Source organism: Osmerus eperlanus, chromosome 9 (genome assembly GCF_963692335.1).
Source record: "Osmerus eperlanus chromosome 9, fOsmEpe2.1, whole genome shotgun sequence".
NCBI classification, from domain to species: Eukaryota; Metazoa; Chordata; class Actinopteri; order Osmeriformes; family Osmeridae; genus Osmerus; species Osmerus eperlanus.
The window spans coordinates 8,201,389-8,225,416 of record NC_085026.1 but is presented as its reverse complement, the minus strand read 5'-3'; the positions used below and the strand labels follow the sequence as shown (position 1 = coordinate 8,225,416).

Here is a 24,028-nt window from a genome sequence, read left to right as displayed (position 1 = left end):
CACCTCCTCAAGTTTTATGTTCAGCCATAGCAATGTGTTTTTTTAAATGGGGTTTTAAAGTTGGTTCCCATTTTTTTATGCTTACTTTGTTATTCTTCCATTGTTTTGTTATTTATTGGGATTATTATTATGGAGCAGAGCCATAGTGCTTGGCACTCATACAAAACCTGTCTGTATACTGTGACGATTCTAGCCAATATCCTTTCCAATACTGTGCTGTGTATAGCTGATCTAGATTCCTTGTAAGTGTAGCCAAATGAGTCACTGTTTTCACAGGCATTGTTTAGCCAACTAAATGAAATGATAAGAACTGAAATACTAGAAGTCTAAGTGACAAGTCAGTCATACACATCAAGTGTAGCATTGTTTACCTGTGCTGGATCAGAATAGTCTAGTCTGTCATACTGTACGGCTGTCTTTGTACAATTTTGCTTTAAGCCTCTATACAGGTTTTTATGTTGTGTTTTATGTTTGACTCTCAAAATAGGAACATTAAGTTTTCGGCAATACTTTACTTGGCGGTCTTTATAAGCATTCAGAACCCTTTTATGTGTGTGGCAGTACACTTGCTTATGTTCACGTCATATACATTCAACAACAATTTTAAATATGTCATGATATTATACAAATTTTACCCTGAAAATCTAAAAACATGACAATCTCAAATGCTCATGTTTCTTTTCACTTACCAACAATCACATGCTTATACAATCAGGGAACCCAACCACTACATTCACACAAAAATATCAAACATTACATATGTAGGATTATTAACTTTGGTCTGGAGCTTTAAAGATAAGATCTACCAATCACTTTCCTGCCCCTTTCTAATATATATATAAAATCACACGTTATACATCAACAATCATAGAGGTTCCATAAATGTTTCCATAAAGGTGTCTTGGGTTTTTATGAAGACCTATGTCAAGTACAGTGTTGCCAGGTTTTTTTATGCATTAAAAAACAGCTTTTGCACAGGCGAGCCAAAGTCGAGAAGCGGTTTGCGAGGTAAAGAGAAACCGTTGTAGAATGTAGACTGGACTGCCTTTGTCAGGACACGGTAGCTCCTCTTCGTGGTGCCAAGGTGCCTGTGTAGGTGACCTCACACACAGTGTGATTCACGCCAAAATGAACGATGGTCGTCATCAAATAGGAAACTAGGGAAGCAGATTTTTGTTGTTGCTCTTTCTAGGAACTGGGGGGAGACTGTGATTGGCTGGCTGGGGGTTTCGGGGGTGGAAACATGCGTGCAACGTAACCCCACTACCTCCCGGGTGTCACGAAGGAGGACCAGACTTGGAGTGGAAAACTTGCCTCGGACACCCTAATCCAAAAATGCCCCCGCCAATTGATGCCCACCTCCCTCCCTCTCCCCATCCACTCTTTCTTTTTACCTCTCTCCAGGGACCTGGCGTGGGTGGAGCCTGCGCTAAACTCAATTAGGGAACGACAGCTGAGAGAGCTGCACCGATTGTGCCAAAAAAAAAAAAAAAAAAAGGAAATATGGAAGCGAAATGGAAACAGGAGATTGGGCCGCACTTGATCTTCTTCTAACCTCCCCCCCCCCCCCCCCCCCGGCCATATTTCTCCAACCCAGCAACCATGCCATATAGAGGCTGGTTGGTTAGGGTTAGGTTCGTCTCTCGCAGTCCCCTCCAATGTAGATGCCACAAGTGATTGTGTCCACCAGGCCTCCTCCATGCTACAGGTCCAAGGGTCCTTTTTATAAAGAAGTCTTAGGTATATGTGCTGTTCCGGCTGTTAACGCTCACCCATGAGTGATGCGGCTGAGGCTGTTTTGGTTTTTATTCCCCAGTTCTAGTTGTGTTCCCACGAGGCCCCTGTTGTGTGAGTAGAGAGGCTGGTTCTAGACACTGTGATGGACGGACTGAATTATTTTCGCTCATCAGCATGTTTGACCTATTTACCTATGATCCATTTCTATCTGTTCAACAAGCTCTGAAGAAGCTTTCCCTCTCCCCAAAACCTCCCCCCAAATGATTTTCCCTTCTTTCTACTTCTCTTTCTCCCCCCTCTCATCTCTGTTTCTCCTCCACGCCTCTTCCTCTCTTTCTCCTGTATTTTTGCTCATAATACAATCAACCGCTGATGCTGGACTTAACAATCACCGTCCTCAGGTATATCTTAACGGGCCACTGTTATCCGTCACGCTGTATAATAAATAGGAATAAATCCATTCACTGTTTCAACCCATTTTGTCGTAGCCCTGTAATTTGTTCTGCGTGTGCTTGTGCGTGTGTTATCTTCGGGTCAGAATGACCCATCAGTCATTGTGACCCACCGTTGTATTGCGACAACTTTACCGCATACAAAAACAAAGTGAAGAGTTTTCTTTTAGCCGTTGGGCTGTCTCAGACCCCCCACATTGCAAAGGTTAAAAGAAAATAATTTGTATTTGTTTTTGTATTGGGTAAAATTGGGTAAACACAACGATGGTTTGTTATGAACTTTTGGGTCATAACGACCCGAAGGCAGCACAAGGGTTAAGGTATCTGCTTTTGGTACAATCAGAGATTCTATTCATACAGGATATACCCCCAGATCTACTCTGTGGCCTATTACGTTAATGACACCAAACTGTCACTGATAAAATGAACTGCAGAAGGCATTAGCAGAAATGAAAGCGAATTATGGTCACAGAGTCATGTCACTTTGAACATAATCAGCTGTTTTTATGAGCACTACCATGACAGGCAGAAAGAGGCACTTCTGCAGCGTTCATGGTGAACCCTATTGCATTGAATAAGTCAACAAGCGCTCATATTACACAACACCACTCTCTCTTTCTCTGTCTCACACACACAAGACTTCCGCATACATGCAGAGGGCAAGAGATTTGAAGGTGAAGTGGGGTTGCCTTGGCAACTAATGTTGACTCCCTCGTCTCCTAGCAACATGATGGGGAGTGATGTCAATGGAACTATTACTATTTTCTGTCCTGCTGCTGATGGAACGAGGCCTCTGTCTTCTTTGACTCTATGTATCCTTCCCTTTCCCTCTGCCTCTCTCTCCCTTCCTTTCTCTGTTTCCTGCTCTATCATTCATTTTGTCAGTCTCTCCTCTTCTCCCCCCCCCCCTCTCCACTATCTGGTCTTATTATACATTGCAAAGTAATCCTGGGGGGAAGTGGTGGGGGGCTCACGCTGGCTGACAGTTGGTAATAGATGAGTGACAATACGGGTATAAGACTCCCGATTGATGCAAGCCTTTTAAATATAGGCACCCAGAAAATATGAATCACTGGCCGATTATGGATACAATTTTGTTGCCAGTGTTCTTTTTTATCCCCCCCCACCCCCACACCTCAAACTCTCTCCTCTTTCTGAGTTATACACATCCCCTGTGCTTCTATAGAAGTCTACCTATGACTAGTTTTTAGTGGGTGGAGGCACGATGCAGAAACACATGCCGTCATCCAGTGAGCCAACATGGTGGGCTCACTGCTTGTAGTGACACATCTCCTCCTCCTCACTCGTCCTCTCCCCCCCCTCCTTAAAAGGCTGATCCTCACGCCCAAAACAAAAACCTGGACACCCAGTGTCCCATTCCCATGATGACAAAGAGTTTCCAACAGCATCACAGAGACAATGCGATGGATTATCGAAAACACTGTCTTTGGAAAGAACTTGGATGCCATCACTAAACTCCCCACCTTTGAGACTTGACTCATGGCATGGCTTGGCCCATGGCATGTAGAACATTAGGATGAGCAGGGAAGGGGTGATTACCTAGCTATCTAGGTGACCTCATGTGTGTTGGCTGCTTATAGATGGATTGGCTTAGAGCTGTAGTGAGCCAAGGACAACACAGGGTGTGTTCATTCATCACACCTGCCAGTGGGTGTGCCTGACAACTGAGTTGGTGGGATGTACTGTAGCTGTGTCTAACTGTGGATCCCTTCTCCCCTCTTTGTCCTGGATGGTATCCTCCTATTTGGGGTACATTCTCTGGGACGCCTAATGGGAATATCCAGTATGCATTCACACCACAGTATCCTGCCAGCATAGTGTTGTCAAGCATGTGTTAAGGAAAGATTCTCCACGAGTGAAGGACTAGCGACCATGTTGAACAAAACACACGCACACAAACACTCACATCCAACCAGACACCTGCCAAGAGAGCACCCAACAAGATCAGGTCTAAAAATAACACCAAGGACTCAGTCATATCTATAGCTGGATTAAGACTTCTTCGTCACTGCCTGTCCATAAGCCTATTTTACACACCACCAAAGCCAACTATAATTTGTATCCAGTGTTGAATGAGTCTCAGAGTAGGTTAGCTAACTCTGTCTTGACGCAGCTCTCCATCCAGATCCTGTTGCATGTGACTTCAGTAAATGCCTTCTCTAGTTCTCCCACTTGTGTACACATGTCTATATTCAGGAGTACACAATGACTGTCGGAAGGATTCAAGATGTTATTGACAATGTTATTAGCCTGCCTTACACCTTTCAAGATAGCCAGGGCATGTTCACTTAATTAAAGGTCACCTAATGTCATTGTTTGATTTCACAAATGTGTCAATGGTAGTAGTAAATGTACTCAAAAGGCCAATTTTCATTACAGAACGCTTTATAAGGGCACACTCATACTTTTTTAACACATCGTGTTATATGATTACGTAAGACTCAAAAGACCACAGTTTATATAATGTTTTTTTAAAGACTGACCATAGTGGCATAAAACGTTAAATGTGTAACATTGTTTCATGGCTGTTGCTTTTATCTCATGCAGAACATTTAACTTGTGTACTTGGTTGATGAACATAAAAGAGGACTGTCCACAATGGACAGTCCTCCTCATGTTCTTTAAAAGCGCATACTTGTATTCAGTGTTTTGCTGCCCCCTAGTGCTTTCACACTCACACATGAACGTCTGCCTGAAAGGACACACATCGGGACAAACCAAAATTCTGCAATACTTGATACTTTATTCAGAAATCTTTACTAGAGATTAAATCTAGGCAAATGTCAACAGAAAAGAAACAAGCTTGCTTTTCTTTTTTTTACCTCTCATCAAGAAACAGATAACACAAGAGCCAACTCAAACAATTCAAACCATAAAATCTCACTAAAAAGAATACAATCGTACATTAAGTATACCAACTAATAATAAAATGCTAATAATAAGAAGCAATAATGTTATAATCTGCCCATGTCCACCATGTGCACGTTGGTCTGGGCAGGGTTGGAGATGGCAGGCTCCAGGTGACTGAGGGAGGTCATGGCTAAGAAAGCCCCCCTCTCTTCCTTGCACAGCTTAGGATTGGGAGCAGCAGTTTGTGTCCAGGTCGCGCCGGCACAGCAGGCCACCAGTCTCTTGGGGCACGTGTTTACCATGCTCCAAGCATTCGTGAGAGAAATCCCTCGCCCACACACTCCTCACACGCTCCGGGAAGGGCGGGGGGGGGGGGGGGTGTCTGTCGTTCTGACAAGTCAGAGAGCGACCGGTCGGTCCTGACTGCACGCGCGCAGCATCCATGCTTAGAGAATCAGCTTGATGATATAGGCTAGAAGTTGATACATGCTATCCTCGGAAGATGTTTCCATGTCCAAGATTCACACAGCAAGAATGGAACACAGAGCTTTGTGGCTGCCATTTCAAAAGCATTTCATCACATTGTGCAAGAACAATATGTCGCCTAAATCAATGCTTGTCCAAATATTGACAGTCAGAGTTGTGCTTACACAACACTGACACAAGGTTTACCACAACACAACACTACATTAAACATAATATCCCATGGTGTTTTTGTGTGTCAGCTAGCAGTGATGTGAACTATCTTATCAGACTATTAAACAAGATTCATGTCAATGTCCTAGTGCATAAACTGCTGGAATCTGTTGACAAAACAATCCTATTTTGTCCCGGTAACTACCTACCGTGACTGCAGCTATACTGGTGACACAACAGCAGGGTAAATGTTTCCTCTTAAGTAGCATGCCTGTGAGTTTGTGTGTGTGTGAGTGTGACCAAAGTTGTGTGCCATGAAACTTGCGCATTGGTGTTAACAGGTCTGTGTGTGTGCGTGCATGAACTCGATAGAATGGGAAAGGAGGGACCTTGTCAAAGTATTCAGGAAGGAAGTCCGCTGAGGGGTGGGGCAAGGGGGGGCACACAAAGCCCAAAACAGCATCAGGAGATCCAGCCAATCCAAAGGTGGTCAAAAGGTCTGTTTCTGTGATTGGGATTTGGCTCGGAAATGAGGTTTAGGGATAGGGCAGAGGGCCTTTGGGGGGGGGGGGGGGTGAGGGGGGGTGAGGGATGTAGCGAGCAGGTCATCCCAGTGTGGGCTCAGGAGTTGTCTGAGGGGACGTGCTCCTCGAAGCCCTCGCTCTCTCTCACCAGCGCCCTCTCCAGGATGACGCGACCCTCCTTGTAGCGCTGGCTGTCCTCCGTGGCAAACTCGTAGATCCAGCCCAGCTTGCTGTTGCAGTTCTTGCAGCTGACATCTCGCACCATGTGCCTGCCTGTCAGCATCACTCTGTCCTGCACCTCGCTGTACTGCAGGTTCACCACCTGAGGGGTGTTGGACACACACAGTTTTGACTAGTTGGTATTTGGCATAACATGGGCAATCTTGTACCATTTAAACATTGCAATTGTTTAACAAAGCGGGCGGTTTAGGAAGTTTGGCACCGACAGGCAGACGTTACAATGTGGATGTTGTGGGGCTACCTTGTTGAAGAGGAAGGCTCGGCCTGTCGCGCCAGTGAAGCGGGTAGAGATGAGCTCAGAGCGATTGGTCAGGATGGTGTCACAGTTGGCACAGGAGAAGAGGCGCGTGCCCCCGATGTGGTCCAGGAAGATGCGCCCCATGTTGCTTCTGGAACTTACCCGCTGAAACACATAGCCGGGTTTGTGAGATAAAAGGGATAACTAACAGTTAATGGGAGAGTACACTGAACCTACGACAACTACTGTCCCTACGCTGACATTAAAATGTATTGAAAGAAAGAAGAAAGAAAGATATACACTATATTTTCACTATACTAGAACTGTCATCTGGACTAGCATGAAATGCCATGATGGCAGAATGGCTAATCAGCTAGCAAGCTAGCTTGGTGAGACATAAACATATCTCGTGACAGTATCTTTCGCGTCTATTTTTCGACTGTTGTAGCTTGTATAACAACACAAGGTGTACCCCTCTCAAAGTTATCACTGTTTATGTTAAATTGTTATCTCTTCAAATCTACCTTTTAGGCAGTTGTACGGTTGTCGTCGTCGTCGTCGTTGCTTTGTTGTCCTTTCTCAGCTGTTCCTGCGCTCCTCTCGGTCTGTGTGTGTCAACATCCGGTTTGACTTCGTTCACTACTACCATCTCCACCCACAAGGTGTCAGGAATGCAGCATAAATCATTGGCTTTATGGAGGTAAGAGCCGAATTATCTCGATGCATTTGCACTAGGCCTACCCTATTCCCATTGTTCATTACAGGTTAGCAGCAGTTCCATAAGTAGTTCAAAGTGCATGATGGAGTCAAGTATCCATGTGTTCAGTGCAGTAGTGATTAAGGAACCTTGACCTCTGGGCAAAGCCCTGTTTTCATATGGGTTAAAAGCCTTTCCATATTCAGCAATGTGGATGTTTTGCAAATTAAATAGTCTCATGGAATTCTGTATTGAAAACAAAACGTTGCAGAAGTGTTTGTTTCTAGACTTCATTATTGATGTCAACCTCAATATCAGTGTTCAATATCAAGAGCTAGTAGGCTCCAGCTAATTCTGTACAGGCTTTATACAGGACCTTCTCAATCTGGCCCATCAGGAAAGAGTTTTATTAATAGCACATTTGTTTAGTAAGTATTGTTGATGTAAAACATATTGAACCGAAAAAACCTGTGACCTGTGAACACTCATGCGTTGCCTTGAGATGAAAACACAAACACAATACAATTGATGCAATTGATAACTATGTTGTGTTGGGCTGGACATCCTCCCCATAAACTCCCTTTCCCCATCTATCTTATCTCATATCTTCAGTATGTCTGTAGATGTTGCACTGTCTCCTTAAGAAACCTGCACGTCGCCATCACACACCTCTGAGATTTACTTTATATGACCCATTAAATCATTTACATCACCCACTGTTTTAAAAGCAAAAGATGCATTTCTCTAAATCCTACTGTGTTCCTTGACCCTATGTCATATCAAGGCTCACATATCTTTGATTTGAACTGATATGGACTGCATCAGATGGCATAATCGACAAATCTACAGTCATATCTCATAATCTCTAAATCTAATCGTAAGTCCATCTCTGCACATGTCACAGAACCATACCAGTTGTCAATGAGTTTATGAGGCTCAAGTCACACACCAAATTAGTATGACACACCCATTCAGTTTTATGTTCACCATAAACCCCCTTAAACTGATTTCTATCACAGATTTTTATCACTGTGTAAGGACACTCTTATGACACCTCTAGACTAACTGATTTGGAACATTCCAAATACCATTTTGATAGGAAACTTTAGGACCATGACTTAACAGTTGTATCTTAAGGCATGTAGAAGCATGGCTATCTTGTTTGTAGTTTCAGTCTGGAGAAGTTTTCCTTCATGGTGGGAGGGTTGGAGGAGGGTTGGAGGAGGGTTGGAGGAGGGTTGGTCATGTGTGCCCACGGCTACGCCAACAACTACTTCACATTTTGTCTTTCAAATCCTGCATGAACCCCCCCCCCACACACACACACACACACTCAAACGTGCCTAATTACAAATACAAGTCTCAGCTAGAGTATTTGTCATTGAGTCCAAAAGGTCCAAGAAACTGATCACCCCATTCAGTATTGTTTATGTAAAACTGTTGCAAAACCTATGGACACTTATGCAGTCTGAGAGGTGAATTGTACAGGCTAAGACACAAAAGCGGACACACAGGTGGGCAGTGAGTAGGCATGCGGGCAGGCGAGGGGAGGTACATGTGGTAAGAGATACACTGATGTCGTTCATAGATAGAAAGATGAGGAGATAAAGGGAGGGTGAGCTGGCAGAGAATAAAACAGTGGAGAGGACAACCTAGGTAACACTGACACTTTCTGATGCAGCAGGAGGCAGGCAGAGTGACAGTGAGTGATTGAGGAACAGAGAGAACTACTTTTCAGTGAATGAGTCTCTGCCATCATCATGGATAGAGCTGGACTGATTCTTCTGGCTACATTGGCTGTGACCCTTCTGGGTCCTTGTGCTCATATAACAGGTAGGCTGACTGCAAGTCTCCTTCAACAGAGGAATCATACTAATTGCATTATATTGGACATACAAATCCTACGCTGACAGAAATCACTGAAATGTTACATTTATGCCTTTAACAAACTGAACCTTAAACAGAAACTTTCTAAACGGCCTACTTTTATTAAAGTACAGAGTTCAACAGAGTTGCATTTAAGTTTTAAGCATTTAATACAATTCCATTCATTAGGCTAGAAGTGGATGTGAATGACCCAGTATGTCTGTGCTCAATATCCAAAGTCCTGGTAGGGGCTACATAGACATACAAACTAAATGGCTGTTGTTTAAGGAAAATCACCTGATTGTTGCATGTGTGTTATTGTTGTTTGTCTCTGTGTGTTTATGTGTGAATGTGACCGTGCCTATAGGCACATTCACTAACACATTCATTTATCTATAGCAACGTTCAGAAGGTGACTGTAGTTAGTGCAGGACAAAATGAAGGACAAAAAGTGAACAAGGCCAATGTATTGCAGTTGTTACAGTGCAACAACAAAATGATCACTGTTGCTCTGGATAAAAGTGTTTGCTAAATGAATAAAATGTCAAATGCAATCTCAAACAAAACATGTCTTTGAATGAAATCCAATGAAACAGCATGAGAGATCATGCTGTTTCATTGGATTTCATTCATTTCAACACCACTTTCAGATGCCTCTTACATTCACAAAGCACCCAACAACTTGCCTGTGAAGGAGTCAGAAAAGGTTTGTGTTTGACCTTGTTTGTCCTTTAGTCTTCCACACAATGTGTCACTCAGGTCACTGAGGTTACTCTCTTCCAGAAAATTAGCACCAATCATTTACTGAATGTCCCTCTTACAGACCGAGAGCTACATGACATCCCTCTGTTCTCCTGCCGCGGCTCTCCCTGCATCCTCTGGTAAAATCCTACATTTTTGGATTAAAATAAATTGGAACTAATAAATCATGATGACATACCCACGTTTTTTTTTCAGGTCTTTTTTCTTTACAATTCTAACAATCTTTCTTGTGCAAATACATGTACACAAGTACAGCAACCTCACAGCCTCACAGTCACTGATGTGTCTTTGTTCTTGTTGCGTCTTCATTAGTTCATGCTCTGAGGCCTGCTGACATTGCTGTTGTGTCTACTATGGGAATTCCACACTCACACGGGTAAGCAGCAGTCATTTTGTCACCAGCGGCACAATTCCTCTTTGTTCGTTGGATGGGGATCAAAGACATGAATGCATTTCATTGTATGTATGTACGTATGTATGTATGTATGTATGTATGTATGTATGTATGTATGTATGTATGTATGTATGTATGTATGTATGTATGTATGATTCATCCCTCATTCTTGATTCATTCCTCACACTATGTTCAATCTCACTCGCCACCACAGGGGAGAAGGAGTCGTTCTCAGTAGAATAGTTGGTAAGTCTGAATTCTTCATTCCCGTTCCAATGCCTCTATGAAAACAATCTACGTTTTCACTTTCTATATCAAGAACAAAACATTTTGGGTCCAAAAAGCTCTGTTTAATATCTGTTCTAGAACATACAGCAGAGGGATTTGAGGTTTTCAAGGTTTATCAATCAGTGAACCATTATTCGTTTTAATGCACTGTCTATAGTGCATTATTGATATTGCCGTTCTCCCAGTTTGGTAGGGTTGCCAGAGATGGAATAAAACCCAAGTTGATTAAAGGGGCATTGGGTTCACTTCCTCTCTAAAGCCATGAAATATATTGGTCAGACGACAGTTTATGTTAGTGGGTTGCCATTGTGTTTTAATATTGGTTTCCTTGCCATAATTTCCTTATAGTAAAATGGTCTACTTCATCCAGAACTGTGAACTCCATACGCTACAGAAGTTTCCAATCGACGTTTCTGTCACTGATTAACCCCACAGATTTGAGGAACAATACCCCCTCACATAATCTCAGTTCGTTTTGGTGCTAATCTCTTAGAAATGTAGAGCAGACCAGGTTTGATCTAATCTCCCAGTTCACTAATGCCCTTGCTGTAAAAAGAAGATAAAGTTTGTTTCCAGTTAAGAGGTCAGGGTTCATGGAAATGTTACAAGAAGTGGGACCATAACGAGTCTGTTTTGTGACTGAATTAAAGTCATATTCATACAATAACTCATCTAACTATCTGGACCTCTGTCTGTCACCTTCAAAAGGGTGAAACCTTGAATTAAGCAATAGGACAGAATCATACGATTGTTCGTTCACACTACTGTTTGCCATATCTTTACAAAGCCAGTAAAATACATGGTCAAGATAAAAGACTAATCCTGAAACTGCTTAGATATGTCTGTATGGTAACTGTCGTGAGCCAGATTGTCTCTTTAAAGACAACCGCTCTTAAAACACACTGTTTCCTTTGGGACGCAGACCATCAGAAGATGCATCTATTTGAACTCTTATCTATCATGTGTGGATAAGAGTGGCCATTGACCCTATCTGGACTGCATTTATCTCTAAGTCTTTGTGAGAGTGAGGGGAGTCAGGTGGCTGAGCGGTTAGGGAATTGGGCTAGTAATCAGAAGGTTGCCGGTTCGATTCTCAGCTGTTCCAAATGACGTTGTGTCCTTGGGCAAGGCACTTCACCCTACTTGCCTCAGGGGGAATGTCCCTGTACTTACTGTAAGTCGCTCTGGATAAGAGCGTCTGCTAAATGACTAAATGTAAATGTACTAAAAGAACAAAGTGACTGGTTGAACATATAAAGTGCTATAGATTTCCATAAGAACATGAGATTATCATGTGTATTCATTCATTATGACATATTCCTATCCTTTTTCTCTCTCCATGTTCTTTCCCCAACCCCAACTACTTACAGAACTGCTGTCTATGTTTAACCCTGATGTGACACCCCTACCCCAGCAGTCAGCCCATCAGCACAGGTAAACACGGAGAAACAGACACACACGTACACACAATTCACACAAATGCTGTCATTGTTTACTACACGTCTGTTCATGGGTCATAGGAGTCTGTTGGAGCAGGCTGAAGATCTAGCTCTCTCCTTCTCAAATCGCCAGGTATTTTTTCTCCCTCGCCGTGGCTGTTGCTTCACTCACAAACACTGCCTGTCCAATTACTACCGCATCACTCTCTCAGCACCTGTCTACGAGTGTGTGTGTGTGTGTCTTACAGGCCAGAGAGACAGACAGAGACTGGGGACTGGTGCTGCTGTTCGTCCCTGTAGACTCTGTGTGTGCCTGCTCCCAACAGGTACTGTAGGATGCTGTGCCCGTCCAATCATACTGCACACCCCCATATAGTGTCCTTCACATATTGGAAACATTGTGCTTCTAAACTTCCTGATGTGAGAGCTCGTTGAGATGCTGTGGAGGTGGAGACGGAAATGTTGTCTTGTTCCCCAGGCGAGGACACAGGTGGAGTCCGCAGTTAAGGAGGTGGAAGTTGCCCTGGAGGTGTTGCTCAAAAAGGTCCTTCCTCTATTCAGTGTCTCTGTCAATGTTTTTGTTTTGTGTGTTTCTGTTTATATCTAGGTTTCTCTGTCATAGAGCATTTGACTGCACATCAGGATGTCCTAGGTTCAAATCCCCCCCTGCATGTCAATTTTGTATAAGAGTTTGATAAAAAAATATATAAATATTGCATTCTTTGTTTGCCTCCCTCAGCTGCATCACAGCCTGGTTCATGTTGTGGTCTGGAGCGGACTCTCTGATGTGCCCTCTCACCAGGACAGGTCGGTGTTTCCTCGCCCTAAAACCACACAGATACAGAAGATTCTAGAATACACAAACTTAAGTTACACTCTACAGCACACAACATTTGCTGTTTTATTATTATTTCCATGTAGGCTATAAATCTCCAATAATCTATAAACTTTAGTGCATTGTATAGTTACAATTTGACGTAGCATGAAATTGTAAAAGCAATAAGAGGATTGTAATGCTTTATTTTCCCTGGCTGCTAATGATTTGCAGGTCATGCTTGTGTATGGAGGAGAAAGCCAAACAACGGTTACAGAGAGCTGTTTCTACAAGAGCACTGCAGGTACACCACACAAACTCCTGTGTTTGTGTGTGTGTGTGTGTGTGTGGGGGGGGTGGGGGGGTGGGGGGGTGGGGGGGGTGGGTGTGGGCAGGCCCCTGTCAAGTGCTCCCCTGCTACCCTCCAGTGTACCACAGCCAGAGCAGGCGGGGCTATGCAGAGTCCGTGCTGCGTCTGTCTGAGGAGGCCTGTCGGACTGATACTTAATGCTTGAAACTGAAGGAACTTGTCGAACTGTAAGAGATTTTGTGACAGGGATATTTGTGTGTATGAGAGCCTTCAATGTGTTTGTGCTGTTATTTATTACGCCTGTCTCCAGGAGTCTCTGGACAGCGTCCTGCGGAGGCAGAGGCGGCTCAGTGAGAGGGAGGACTTTGCAGTCCTGCTCCACGCCAGCCCGGTGGTCACTGACCCAGTGAGTGGACACAAGGGCCACACATATAATGCTGTTCATCTTTATTGTTATCATAAACAATAACAAGGTTAATAGCAACAATAATAACAGGGTTATTGCCACAGATGCTGTATAACCAGAGTATGTGGAAATTAGCCTATATAAACAATGATGAGATAAATGCAAGTCCATTTTTTCATTGAAGGAGAGTTTTTCATCTGACACAATCCAGTTGATTCTTCAGCTGTGGACCAACTTGGTAAGCTCCCAATAAACACATTGTGGACACCAAACATGGGAAAAACCCTTTTTCACAGAGCACATTGTAACAGCAACAAACGCAGCATACATAATCGGTCTAAGAGAAAGTCTTTGTAGATTCCTTGAGAGAAATTGATGTCACTTTTTCAGCCCTTGGTGGCACAATCTTAAAGTGACTCAGAAAATGATAACTAAGGGACTTTATGATTATTTCTGAGTATCAGAGATTAGATAACCAATGTTGAGAGTAGTTGTTTTATGACTTCCATTATGATCTTCACTCATACTCTCTGGTTCTTCCAGGCAAGGATTTATGTTATCTTAAGGTCTACAAAGTGTATCAGTGTGATCTGATGATTACATAAGGTAAGATGACCTGAGACTGAACCTGTCCTGACCAATCACAATTATCTCTCCCCCAGCTTCAGCCAATGACGGGTCAGACTGAAGTGAAGGACAATGACATCAACAGTATATCCTGCCCCACTGACGTGAGACATATTCTAGTGTAAATGCAAATCAGAAAAAAATCAGAGATTATAAAGCGTCTGCCCAAAACCCATCACCCCATAATTCATCATTCTTCCCTTCTCAGACTTCAGACTTCAAATACTTTGAAGGATAAGCCAACAAAGGTGACAGTAATGGACACATGGTTCTCTCTCACACTCCTCTCTCCTGTCCAAACCCAGGAGCAGCCCTTCCTGAGGACTCAGCTCAACTCCCCCTCCCCACACCAGGAGCGTTCCTCAACCAACAGCAGGGAGGCCAGTCCTCTCATTGACCCCGTACGTCTCCCTCTCCCTTACTATCTGTCAGAAGTCTTGACACTGGTGAGGAAACACATTGAGAGAAACGTACAAATGACCAAAATATCCTGTGTGTGTGCTTGCGTAGATCATGGGCTCTGAGCTACCCTGCACTGATCGCAGTCCATCCCCTACGGTACCCACCTCAGGTAAAGAGCCTCGGAGAGTTGGGTAAACACTTCCCCTGGCAGTTAGTGTGCTTTTCTGGCTGACGTGGAAGTTGTCTCTCTTGTCCCTGCAGTCCATGAGCTTCAGCCTGGGGATATCAAAGTGGTGGCAGCACTCGGAGACTCCTTAACGGTGGGCGGGCCATGTTAGCTAACTGCTCCAATCTTATATCTGCTTCCCTCTGCTCTCTTTGGGGAATTGTTGTAGAGTTGCGGACAATAGTTTCGGCCTATCATTTCTTTCTTTTTCCCCTGATGTCCCCTGATATCATTTCCTCACCACAGGCAGCCAATGGGGTTGGCGCGAAAGACCCAAACAACCTCCTGCTGGTGATGAATGAGTACAGAGGACTGTCATGGAGGTGTGCAAGAGTTCACTAGCTGTCTAATGACCACATGCACGTGGAGAAAGTATCTGTTTGAGTTCCATGGTTGCTGTATCTCAGCAGCCCTGAAAGCTAACATAGTGTGTCTATCTTTCAGCATTGGGGGAGATCATAACCTGACTACAGTCACCACCCTGCCCAGTACGTGATCCTAGACCTACAGTTTTTATACCGTCGTGCTTCATAATACTATACAACATGTAACTGTTAATTTGCTTAAACATAACAACAATATTGTGGTTTAGAAATGTGCCACAGTATTAATGCTACTGTACCTGACCACTGATAGTAATTGATAACCATCTATGATTGTTTTAGCAATTAAATAATAAACCGAGAGGGATCTTATTGTTGCAAGGGACATGGCGTATACCAGATATCCAGCAGACCTATCTAGATCTTACCACTGGTTTAAAATGCTACTGATATAGATTTTTTGTGAATTACATACTGCCATATTATACAATGTTAGAGGCGTGTTTGGTTGTGTCGTTTCTAAATGCTATGCGATGTGATAGCTAGTTAGTTATAGATAGTTGGCAGGTAAGGCTAACTCTAACTATGTATAACCCCTATGGCTGTGCTGTACAGATATCTTGAAGGAGTTTAACCCCTTGCTGACTGGATTCTCCACGGGGATAGGGAATGAGGACTCCCCCAAAGCCTTCCTCAACCAGGCTGTACCTGGAGCCACCAGCAGGTCAGTTACTCTCTCTCTCTTTCTCTCTCTCTGTCTTTTTCTCTGTCTCTTCCTCTCTCTTTCTTTCCTGTTCCCCTGCTCCCTCCCTTAAAATGAATGTTGCCCTTTTCAGTGACATGACCACTCAGGCTCGTGTCCTAATAGACAAGATGAAGAATGACTCGGTGAGGCAAAACAAAACATATTAAAGCTTCAACTCAAGCACACACAGTACGTCGCACCATTCATAGACCGCGTGAGTGAATCAGAAAAGGCTGATGGTCATGTCCTCCTTCACAGCGTGTTGATTTCCAGAACGACTGGAAACTGATCACCATGTTCATTGGAGGCAACGACCTGTGTGACTTCTGCACCGACTCTGTAAGCGAGTGTCCAAATGAATAATTAATGATTACTTACATCTGCTACAACACTAGAAATGGTGTTGGTTCTGACACCTCTGGTTCTACAGGTTTACTTCTCAGCCAATAACGTGGTCGGTCGCATCCGTGAAGCTCTGGATATCTTACACAGAGAGGTAAGCTACAGTTGCCATGACTGTCTGGTCTGTTCATTGGATAAAGGGGCACTCTAGCATTTAAATAGAGGGAGTCAGATGGCTGAGCGGTTAGGGAATCGGGCTGTTAATCAGAAGGTTGCCGGTTCGATTCCCGGCCGTGCAAAATGACGTGTCCTTGGGCAAGGCACTTCACCCTACTTGCCTCGGGGGAATGTAATGTACTTACTGTGAGTCGCTCTGGATAAGAGCGTTTGCTAAATGACTAAATGTAAACGTAAATAAGCATCTAAAACAGCTTCCTGTGTTGGACGTGTTTTGGTTATTTCCAGGTGCCCCGTGCCTTAGTGAATCTAGCTGAGCTGCTTCACATCGTGCCCCTGCGTCAGCTGCACCAGGACAAGAGCATCAACTGTCCCACCTGGTTTGTCAAGTGAGTGAAACATTCACCCGGTGGTCACCCGGTGGCCAGAGAGCACGTTCGAGCCAGCAGCGTCACGGATTTGGCTCTGCCTGCCTGATTCACCATCAAAAGATATTTAATGATTGATTCATTTTCATTCTCGAGTCTCTGTTTGTTCCTCAGTATTGTGTGCCCTTGTGTGGTGAAGCCGAACGAGGGCTCACGTGAACTCCAGTCACTCCAAGACATGAACAGAGCTTACCAGGTACACAGGTGACTGGCTGGTGGAGGAAGATTCATGTCTAACCTGTTTGTGGTTTTCCGATTTTTGTCAGTGGGTCTGTGATGGACCCATTATTTTAAGTCTCTGTAACGAGTTTTTAAACAAAAAGTAATGTGACATTTTAATTGGTTTATATTTTGGACAAGCACAATACTCTGGACAAAAAGATCATTTAGTTGTCTCTGTGTGTCTGTCTGCCTAACTCTGTCTGCCTCACTATCTGTATGTCTGTCTGCCTAACTCTGTCTGCCTCACTATCTGTGTCTGTCTGCCTTACCCTGTCTGCCTCATTATCTGTCCGTGTGTCGTTCCAGAGTAAGATGAGGGAGCTGGTGGACACGGGGCGATACGACACCCATGACAACTTTACTGTGGTGCTGCAGCCCTTCCTCAGAGAGGTCTACCTCCCCCTGCTGGAGGTGAGAGTCACTGCAGGCTCTCGATGGAGTCGGACACATACCCCATTCTAATGCTACGTGCACATAGTAGATTGGACGATGCACTCTCATGCCTTTGTGGAACAATGTTACAGCACCTACTGGGGTTGGTGTGTCAACTGTTTGTCTCTCTCTTTCTCTTGCTGGCCCCCCCCCCCGCCCCCCCCTCCTTCTCTCTCAGGATGGTCGTCCTGACCGCTCATTTTTCTCCCCTGACTGTTTCCACCTCAGTGAGAAAGCCCACAGACTCATGGCCAGTGGTATCTGGAACAACATGGTATTCTTCGTATCTATGCGTAAACTGTTCTAAAGCATCTCTCGCAGCAAGTCATTCTGAGTCCGAATAACCTGAGTGGTCTATGATGTCACTCTCGATTAGGTAGAACCTGTGGGAAACAAGACCTTCTCCCAAGACTTTTCTGCTGGTGTGCCTTTGCAGTGTCCTTCTAAGGTAATACAGACTGGATAGGCTGGTGATGTGTCAGTATATCTCTGACTTGTCAGTAGATCTTGACTTTTGCTCTGATAGTTAGTGCAGTCCATGGAAATCATTGTAGAATATGTACACTACTGTACATGGGGATAGATTACTCAGTTTCTGTTTGTCTCTGGATCAGACCATACCCTTCCTGAGGACAGCCCACAACAGCAACTACACCTATCAGGGCCCTCCTCCCTCTCCTCCACCAATCACGGTACAGTAGGTCATTCAGTGTTCAATTTTAAGATTGAAATTGAGATTATTGAGGGTTTAATATTGAGAATGTGTTTGTCTGCAATTGTGTAGAATTGGGGAAGTGATTTCTCCTGTGTGAACACGGCTCCGTCTGAGACTGTACCCACTTCAGGTGAGAGAGACGGGCGGGGAGGAGGGGGATTGGGTGGTCGGGGGGTGGGGGGAATTGGATGGGGGGGGTCGAACATTACTGGTTGTGGTTTTGCGTTTGTCCCACTGATCATGCAGCTGATCTGCTCTCAGTTCACAGGTTGAAGCCTGGAGATATCAAAGTAGTGGCTGCAGTGGGTGACTCTCTAACTGTGAGTCTCTGTGAATCTCATATTTTATTAACTGCTCATGTTTGATCTCCCTCTGATGAACCTCTATCTTCTACTGTGTCAGGCTGCCTTTGGGGCCAAGGCAAAGAACCTGTTGCAGCTGAGAACTGAGAACAGAGGAGTTGCATGGAGGTGAGAGGCGACACAAGGACTCAGAATACTACAGAGCCCCTGTGTTGATATTGGTGGGAAAAATATGATTGCATGGCCACAAGTTAGTAATGCGTGGCCACAAGAACAATAACTTATCGCCATTACTTAATGACGTATGAGATCATTAGGGGCCACAAGTTAATAAGGCGTGTGAACGTGATACTGTAACAAAATTGTGGCCACATCTTAATAATGCATGGCCACAGTCTGTTGTTAAGGCCATACTTACACCGGGCGAGATCCAAAGGCTATTATCACGTGTGATGGAAGCATGGATAAATGTGATGTCATTTCATTTGAATCTTGGGAAGAATTATTAAGGAGCTCACCCAGTGTTGTCAATATAGCCTAAACCACTGATTCCGTATCTTGTGACCACGGATGATTAAAACGTGACCTGGCCGCAGTAACTCGTGGCCATGACTTGAAAGGGTTCACAGTTAAATGAATAATATTTGTTGTTTTTTCACCAGCATTGGAGGAGATGAAACCCTCCAGACTGTCACAACACTACCAAGTAAATCTCTCTACAACCTATGTTGTCAGATTAAGAAATGTTTAGGTGTTGTTCCATAGGCTTAAAATGAAAATGATAGTAAACTAAATCTAGTTAAAGTTATAAAGCGACTTTATAAACGATGAAATCACTAGGCTTATCCTAATAGTATAGTCTATCGAAAGGAATTATGTTCTACTATGAGTTAATCAACATTCTGTGTCTGTTTAGATATTCTGAAGAAGTTTAACCCCAATATCCAGGGTATGTCAAAAGGGGACGGCAAAGGGCAGACAGGCTTCAATTTGGCGGTCTCTGGTGCCAAAATATCGTGAGTGCAGTTCTTACACTGAACTCTGTTCTGTTATAAAACTGTCACAAGGCCTTTATAAGACTGCTATAATGAGAAATACATGAATTTAAATGATCTGGCATGTCATGATTATTGCAATGCTATGTACATATGATTAGGTACTGATGGTACAGGTATTAGGTGAAATTGATCTGACAAAAATCTATTCTTGATCTTGCACAGGGGAATTCCGGGACAGATTAAAAATCTCATAGATGCCATGAAGAAGAACTCTGTGAGTTTTTCTTCTGACCTTGTAAATGTGATGCAGAATCACATATAAAACAGGACAAAAGCTGAACTGCAATTGACAGGAACTCCGAACCTTCCTCCCTGTTTCTGTGTCTGGTTTCCTAGGCGGTGGATTTTCAGAATGACTGGAAGCTGGTCACACTGTTCATCGGGGGTAACGACCTGTGTCAGTACTGTAATGACAGGGTGAGCGTGCCCTTCAGACAGTAACATGCTATACACATGGAACAAATGCTCATCAGGGGTTTCATAATTCCCCTCAGAGTTTTCATTTGGATGATACAGGGACAGGAAGATAGGAATGCCAACCCTGTCTCAACCTTCCCCTCAACATCCTGGGATACATTTATGTGTTATTTATAATGTGGATTATTTGCAGATTTAGCCACACTGCGAACCAGAAGTGGCTTCTATATTGTTCAGTAATCAGAATGTGTTTCTGTTTAATAGTTGTGCTATGATATCATCAGCGGCGTGTCAGCCTAACCAAGCATCGTGACCATCCTCTCATTGTTTTATTGCAGACAAGGTTTCGTTTGAATGATCAGATTATGTCACAGGATCTCCTTCTCTTTTCTCTCTCTCTCTATCTCTCCTCTCCCTCTCTATTTTTGTCTCTGCATGAGAGGAGCACAGGATCGGCCCTTGTTCTGACTTCTATCAACAAGAAAGGCAACCTCTCTCTTCATTTCTCAATCCTTCTGTCTTTTTTAGACACCCAAAAGACATGGTTCTCTCTGTCAGATCTTTTCTCGTCCCTCTCCCTCCCTCCCTCCGTCTCCTCACGCCCCCCTCTCTTTCTCGCCGCACTCCCTCCCCCTCCTCCAGACCCTCTCTTTAATGCTGTTGCTCTGAAGCAGAATATCAAAGCACAGCATCAATTTGACATGAGCTCAGAGTCACGGCGAGTGACAACTTAGCATTAGCCAGTTGTTAGCTTTCCATGCATGTTTCATGACATTCGTTCCCTCAGTCAATATTGTAGACAGGCCATTTTCTAAACCTTTTACACTGGTGCATATGTGCACTTACGCAGCCGTGTAGGCTTCCTTGAAGTAGGAACTTCTACTTTGGCTTTCTCCTTGGAGATTTGAGCCCAAACCATTTAACCTATATTGCCATGCTTTCATAGACTTAAGTACAATTCATTGCATCCTTTTTGTTTGGTGTTTTTTAGCTGTTGTAAATGTGACTACAGTTTGTGGATGAGTGGTTTACTATCTGTCTCCAAAACACTTGCATGTGTTTCTATGTACTACATACTGTTTATATTAACATTGGTGTTTCCATGTTTTGACACAGGCCACATTGTCACCTAAGAATTATAGTAGTCATATGATGGCAAGCTTGGATCTGCTCTACAATGAGGTAATAATATACCTTCTCCTAATTGTCAATTTAAGTAATTCTCATTTTCATTATAATACCTGGATGAATACATTTAGATATCCTATATAATTTGTTTATATTGTAAATGTGATGAGAATGGTTGGTACAATTTGATATACTATATTTTTTTTATGTTGTCATGTGATAAAATGCATGAATAAAGTTGAATACAATTTTGTATTACTAATGTGAAATAACAACTGGTGAATGAAGTGAACATTTATATATTATGTCATTGTTGGTGACCTCAGGTTCCGAGGGTGATGGTAAATGTGTTGGGAATCCTGGAGATTATAGGTCTCCGTAGAGTGAAGAGAGACAGTCTGGGATGCAACCTTTTACAGAAGTAAGTCAACTAATCCATCAGTCTATCAATAAATCAATACACGTGTGTCCTAGATTTAATTTATTTGGTTAAATATATACTTTATTTTGTTTCTTAGTGTGTCAATACCTTAAAAGGTTATTGTAAAAAGGTTTATCAGTATTCAGAGGTCCCCTGAGTGATCAAAAGCACAGTCAGCCTATCGAAATACTGACAATAGTAGCATTCAACTACAGATCTATAAATGACTCGATATACTAATCAATCAGAGTGCAGTCCATTGACAAACATGTAGCTATGTGTCTGAAGGACCCTGTGGCAAAGACAGATTGCTTTGCTGCTTGGCTCACATTTTGTTTCACAGATCTCCCAGGAAGAAAATGCAACTTTATATATCCCGTTGTTTCACAGCCATGCACTTCCAGAGTCCAGAATGGTGTTAGGGACACTCGCTTAGACAACAGCTATAAACATCATTCTTATGTTTCAGGAATGTCTGTCCATGCTTCATACAACCAGGAGAGGACTCCATGGAACTGTCAGAAATCAAGAGAATCAATCGTGAACTACAGGTCCGTGAACTGGACAATTAACATGCATTTTATGAATACATGTAGCCTAATACATTTTTTCAGATGCTTTTATCCAAAGTGATACACAAGTAGTGCATATAGTGAGTGCAGCAGATAATCAAGGACCAGAAGTGCACAGTTCTATCTCTATTTAAATGGTTAGTCCCAAGGTACCAAACACAGAGTAACTAGGAAAATATGCAAAGAAATGTAAAGTGAAAAAGTAGTCACAACTTACAAGTTGTGTAAAAGTATTTATTTAAAAAAACAACATCCAAAGAGGGATGGTAGCACTCATCAACTTATAGAAAAACAAGGAACAGGGACAATGTCTCAATATCTAGTATGACAGTGTCTTCTGTGTTTTTGTCACCTAGACTGAGACAGAGAACCTGATCCATAGTGGTCGCTATGACAGCCGAGAGGACTTCACTGTTGTTCTCCAACCCTTCTTCAAGAACTCTGTAGTTCCTGTTAACACGGTATGTCCACCATCAACAAACACACACCACACACACACATATAACCATAAACAAGGAAGGTAGTAGACGGAGAATTCATTGTACACAATGTAACATACAGTAGGGAAGTACACTCTGACTGAATGGACTCACTCCTAGGAAGGGAAACCAGACAACACATACTTCTCTGTGGACTGCTTCCACTTCAGTGCGCGGGGTCATGCTGACATGGCTGTAGCTCTATGGAATAACATGGTAAATATGCAAAGTCAGAACTGTTGAATTAGGTAACTGACTGGCCTGTTTTTGTGACCGTGTTCTACTGGATTTCTGATGATTTAATCATCTCATTACAGTTGGAACCAGTGGGCCAAAAACAGACATACAACAACTTCACAAATGACAGAAACAGCATTAAGTGCCCCACTGAGGTAAGATTTGTTGGGTACAATAGTGAAGTGGAGTTTAAATTAGACCTACTGTAATGGCACTGCACAAATAACTGAATGGTCTTCTTTAATCCTTCAGGAGCAACCTTACATTTTCACCAATATTAACAGTTTACCTGCAGTGCCCACCACTACCACCACCACTACCACCACTACCATCCAAACACCCAGCACATCCACACCTCTCAACCCAACCTGCTCTGACAATGTGCCTGTATGGGCAGCTGCAGGGCTGGCTGTCACAGGACTTCTGATTGGCTGGGGTCTAACCTGGGTCCTCCTCTCCTGTAAGGAAAAGAGAAACAGGAGGAAGGTGAAGATGGTGGAGGAGAGAGAGATGAAGGGAACTGGGTTCTAGCATTGTATTGATCATAAATAGGGTTCATGTAACTAGTGTGTCTGGCCTCTCCATCTGTAACAGTGTGGCTGAAATCATTGATGTTCACTTTCCCTGTGCTAATGTCACAGACAATAACGAGGCCTGTTTAGAATACAACAAGCCGTCCTCAACCACATGCTGCTATGAATTAAACTGACCAATCCTAAGAACACGCAAGCACAGCATGTGTACATGTAAAGTAGCCCTCATAAGAACATAGGCTCTCATTTATGTTCAGTACCAAGTTTTGGACCAACAGTGTATTTTATTGTAAATATGATGGTATTGTTGAAGTAATGTAAAATAAAGTATTTAGTCAATGCTAATATGGGAAATTTAGTCATTTAATGCCGATTTGCAAACCATGTGGTATAATGTTCTTTAACAGTTGCTGTATATTGTTTTGCTTTCATCTTAAGCTATTTCATAAGAAGGAACTTTGGACGGAGGTGTGTTGGACTACTGCATACAGTCAAATAAATGTATCAGTTGTATACATTACCAATATGTGTTATCATTTAATAAATAATAGATTTGTTATGATACTCC

General features: G+C 43.2%; 2 protein-coding genes and 1 long non-coding RNA gene across 4 annotated transcripts; 2 read left to right on the top strand and 1 right to left on the bottom strand.

Annotated features, from left to right (window-relative positions):
• Positions 1–4,932: 4,932 nt before the first annotated feature.
• Positions 4,933–7,352, bottom strand: LOC134026553 (protein yippee-like 5). 2 transcript variants are annotated; one of them, XR_009931373.1, is made up of 4 exons: positions 7,223–7,352; positions 6,702–6,863; positions 6,086–6,542; positions 5,379–5,400 (listed from the first exon to the last, which is right to left on the bottom strand). XR_009931373.1 is itself a non-coding variant. In XM_062469418.1 (3 exons), exons 2-3 carry the CDS (start codon positions 6,840–6,842, stop codon positions 6,318–6,320), a joined length of 366 nt encoding a protein of 121 aa, XP_062325402.1. In that variant the 5' UTR covers positions 6,843–6,863; positions 7,223–7,352; the 3' UTR covers positions 4,933–6,317. The 2 variants fall into 2 exon arrangements, 1 of the variants encoding a protein (XP_062325402.1); XM_062469418.1 differs by having other exon boundaries at positions 4,933–6,542.
• A 1,691-nt stretch (positions 7,353–9,043) lies between these two features.
• LOC134026648 (phospholipase B1, membrane-associated-like) lies at positions 9,044–24,015 on the top strand. The gene is made up of 41 exons (XM_062469539.1): positions 9,044–9,228; positions 9,912–9,967; positions 10,085–10,142; positions 10,336–10,399; positions 12,226–12,277; positions 12,393–12,470; positions 12,623–12,688; positions 12,884–12,951; positions 13,193–13,262; positions 13,579–13,674; positions 13,859–13,912; positions 14,337–14,405; positions 14,607–14,702; positions 14,812–14,872; positions 14,965–15,023; positions 15,176–15,252; positions 15,374–15,417; positions 15,868–15,976; positions 16,089–16,140; positions 16,256–16,336; positions 16,428–16,493; positions 16,805–16,905; positions 17,059–17,140; positions 17,473–17,577; positions 17,777–17,872; positions 17,975–18,046; positions 18,213–18,290; positions 18,383–18,443; positions 18,575–18,633; positions 18,716–18,783; positions 19,278–19,321; positions 19,532–19,631; positions 19,836–19,887; positions 20,010–20,090; positions 21,207–21,272; positions 21,545–21,639; positions 22,109–22,190; positions 22,568–22,672; positions 22,811–22,906; positions 23,008–23,082; positions 23,180–24,015. The coding sequence occupies exons 1-41, from the start codon at positions 9,156–9,158 to the stop codon at positions 23,456–23,458; spliced, it is 3,246 nt and encodes a 1,081-aa protein (XP_062325523.1). The 5' UTR covers positions 9,044–9,155; the 3' UTR covers positions 23,459–24,015.
• Positions 10,627–12,278, top strand: LOC134027212 (uncharacterized). The gene is made up of 3 exons (XR_009931433.1): positions 10,627–10,663; positions 12,076–12,139; positions 12,226–12,278. It is a non-coding gene; the product is annotated as an uncharacterized LOC134027212 (long non-coding RNA).
• Positions 24,016–24,028: the final 13 nt, after the last annotated feature.